Source organism: Trypanosoma grayi, assembly GCF_000691245.1.
Source record: "Trypanosoma grayi strain ANR4 Tgr_1542_V1, whole genome shotgun sequence".
NCBI classification, from domain to species: Eukaryota; Euglenozoa; class Kinetoplastea; order Trypanosomatida; family Trypanosomatidae; genus Trypanosoma; species Trypanosoma grayi.
Genome location: NW_008827160.1, coordinates 1 through 2,908, shown reverse-complemented (window position 1 = coordinate 2,908; position 2,908 = coordinate 1). Strand labels below are relative to the sequence as shown.

General features: G+C 54.9%; 1 protein-coding gene across 1 annotated transcript; it reads right to left on the bottom strand.

Annotated features, from left to right (window-relative positions):
- Window positions 1-1,127: 1,127 nt before the first annotated feature.
- On the bottom strand, window positions 1,128-2,825 carry DQ04_15421000 (hypothetical protein; the record flags this gene model as incomplete). The annotated part of the gene is made up of 1 exon (XM_009317310.1): window positions 1,128-2,825. One exon carries the CDS (start codon window positions 2,823-2,825, stop codon window positions 1,128-1,130), a length of 1,698 nt encoding a protein of 565 aa, XP_009315585.1.
- Between the last annotated feature and the right edge of the window lie 83 nt (window positions 2,826-2,908).

The following is a 2,908-nucleotide window of genomic DNA, read 5'->3' as shown; positions in this document are numbered from 1 at the left end:
ATGCCACTAGAGGCCTCTCTCGCCACAGGGAGGAGGCGTGGGACTCGGGGTCACCGTGCCCCCACCCCTATTGAGAGAGGCGCCAGAGAGGAGCGAAATAAGGAGGGAGGGTAAAAAAAGAAAAGGCCGGAACCCGCCCCCGCTGAACAGGAATATACATGCTCATTCCTTGGTTATAGTGAATGGTAGCTGACCGCTCGGAAATAATGACAAATGGAGTAAGCGGCTCCTTCTCTCACACTCGCTCCACGGGGTCCTGACAGTCGAAAAAAAGGTATATGACTGTTTCTCGTTTGCTGCGGGTAAACAAAAACAATAAACCACTGTATGAATAAGGCTCGCCTCACCACATCATTGGGGTCAGCTACACCCTAAATGCCGTCCGCCATCCGCGCAGCGGAATACCCATTAGGTCACACACGCCGTTCACCCCACTCCGCTCTCAAGCGTCATGCGCGCCCAAACAAGATCCACAGTTCCTGCACCATGCGGTCGATACAAAACGAAAAAATATATATATTTTGCCAAAACGAAAAAAAAAAAAAGAAAGTGGCTGCACCATTGGCGATTGGGCAGCGCCGCAACACACCGGGCGGTCCACCAGGCAAGACACACAGCAGTTCACCGCACCACATCGCTCTCGTTCAGACCGCGTGACTGCCCACCACGACACGTGCCCCTCCCGCCACACATGTGGAGCGGCAGCCCTCCCACCGCGCGCCGCCAAGGCGCACCACCCGCCGATTACACAGACCCCAGAAAAAAAGAGTATTCCTACAAGTGCAGAGCGAGCGGCGCCCCCTCTGGACTTGCCGCACCACGAGCCACACCGGTTTGATTCCTACTCAGAAGCGGAGCAGCTGCGCCGTTCAAGTCAGTGGGCCCGCGCACCTTAACAGAGATGTTGCTTTACATATCTGGAACGCGGAAGCCTGCGCACTTAGGGCGCTACATCGCCTCCTATTCCGGGTTTACGCACATTGCACAAGGGTTTGTCAATTTCTACTGGGGTCAAGCGCACCCCCCTGGCGACTTCATAACATTCTAGCTCTAACGTACCTCTAAACGCCGGATCATTGAATGGGTTGTCCGGCAACCTCACGTCCGAAAAGAAGGCCTTCGGCATATCATCTGACGGAAGAAGGATATGACCACCCGTAAGATTGTGGCGCGTACCCACTCCCATGCGGCGCAAAACTCGTAGACGTCATGGCGTCTGAATAGCCATCATGATACTGAGGCCCAGTAGACCCCACGTTGGGAAATGTACTCTCCCCCGTCTGCCTATCGGACATGGGGTTATCCACCTCTGACGGCAAAAACAGCGAAGGATACCCACCGATACTCCTTGAGTTCCCGTCATCACCTTCACGAGATGTCACACGGGAATTTCCCACGGGGTAGCTTCTCCTCTTCGTCGGATGCCCCAACACAGAGGCTGAAGGGTAATCGTCGTCCCTACTCGCATTCGGCCTTCGTCGCCAGTAGCAGAAGTAGAACACGGCAACCGCAACAATCAAGAAAGCGATGCATCCAATGACAATCCCGGCAATGACTCCAGCGGACAATTTTTTCTCTCCCTTCCCTTCCGACAAATCGAACATCTGTGTGTGGGTGCGTCCTCCGATTGTCACGTTGGCCGCAAGAAAGCAGAACTTCATATCCTTAGCAAGCAATCCGCTCTTGGTGATATTCAGAAAGATGGACGGTGACCACGGCAACTCACTCTTCTCGCACATAACAATCCAGGTAGTCGCGGAATCGCACTTCAAACCCAGCGGCACAGCGCACACCGTGTACGGCTCTCTGCGCCACTTGAGGTCCCCACCGCTGACATCGATCGTGGCAGTGTTCTGGTCCGTGTCAACAGTTATCTTGAAGGCAAAGGGTTTCTGCAGCACCGTCACCGGCAGCGCAGCGGGAGCAGTGTACTCTCCATCACCATCATCGACACACACAGCGTACACGCCAGCTTCTGCAGACAGCACACGGAGGTCGGACAGGTACACCCGCGACGAGACGGAGGTGTTCACACACGCATCACGGTGCACCACCTCTTCCCCACTGCCAGTAGTCACAAGGGGGCAGTTGTTGCCAGGGCACCGCACCAGGAACACACGCCTCAACACACTGACCACAGATTCCGCATCCTGCAGCACGACATTTCTGTCTTTACCAGATGTCAAGTACAGCGGCGTGCTCAACAGCAGCTTCACCTCAAGAGATTCCGCACCCCACAGAAGGTATTGGTCATGCCAGTCATTTGACGTCACACAGAGCCTGTATTCTCCTGGAGGGGGAAGCTTTCCGGGTGGCAGCATTCTGTAGCACCCAACAGTGTCAGTGCAGGTTGTAGTGGTGTACCGGCAGTCATTGAAAGAGCGGACCAGCATGTAGTCGGAAGCCATGGTGCCACTCGGAAGATTGGGTGCAAACGATACACCCATACCGTAATACGGATAGAGTGTAGCAAAATTCGCATGGGCCGTACCAATCAGCATGAAGTCCATGCTCTTATTGGTCGTCATAGGAGTGAAAGAGCTTATATCGGCAGCAAACTTAGTTATGACCAAGCCCCAACGTCCTGAAGGTGCCCCACGATCAGGCACGAATGTAATGGTATTGGTTCCCTCGACAAGAGTCGCCGGCCAGCCAGGATTGAGACCTGCTGGGTTGTAGTACGAGGCGGAGAGGTCCAAGTCAATCAGTGGTTGGGCATCGCTGACTTCGCAGGTGTATGGGATGTTGGAAGGATTGAGTACAACGCTGGGAAAGCAGTTCGTGAGTGTCACCGAGGGATCGTCGTCGGCTGCAGGCGTGGCCATTCTCGTTCGGGGGACCACGCCACCAGCCGCAGCAGCAGCACAGCGAAGAAACGGTTCAGCCACAAGCATCAGTACCAGACACA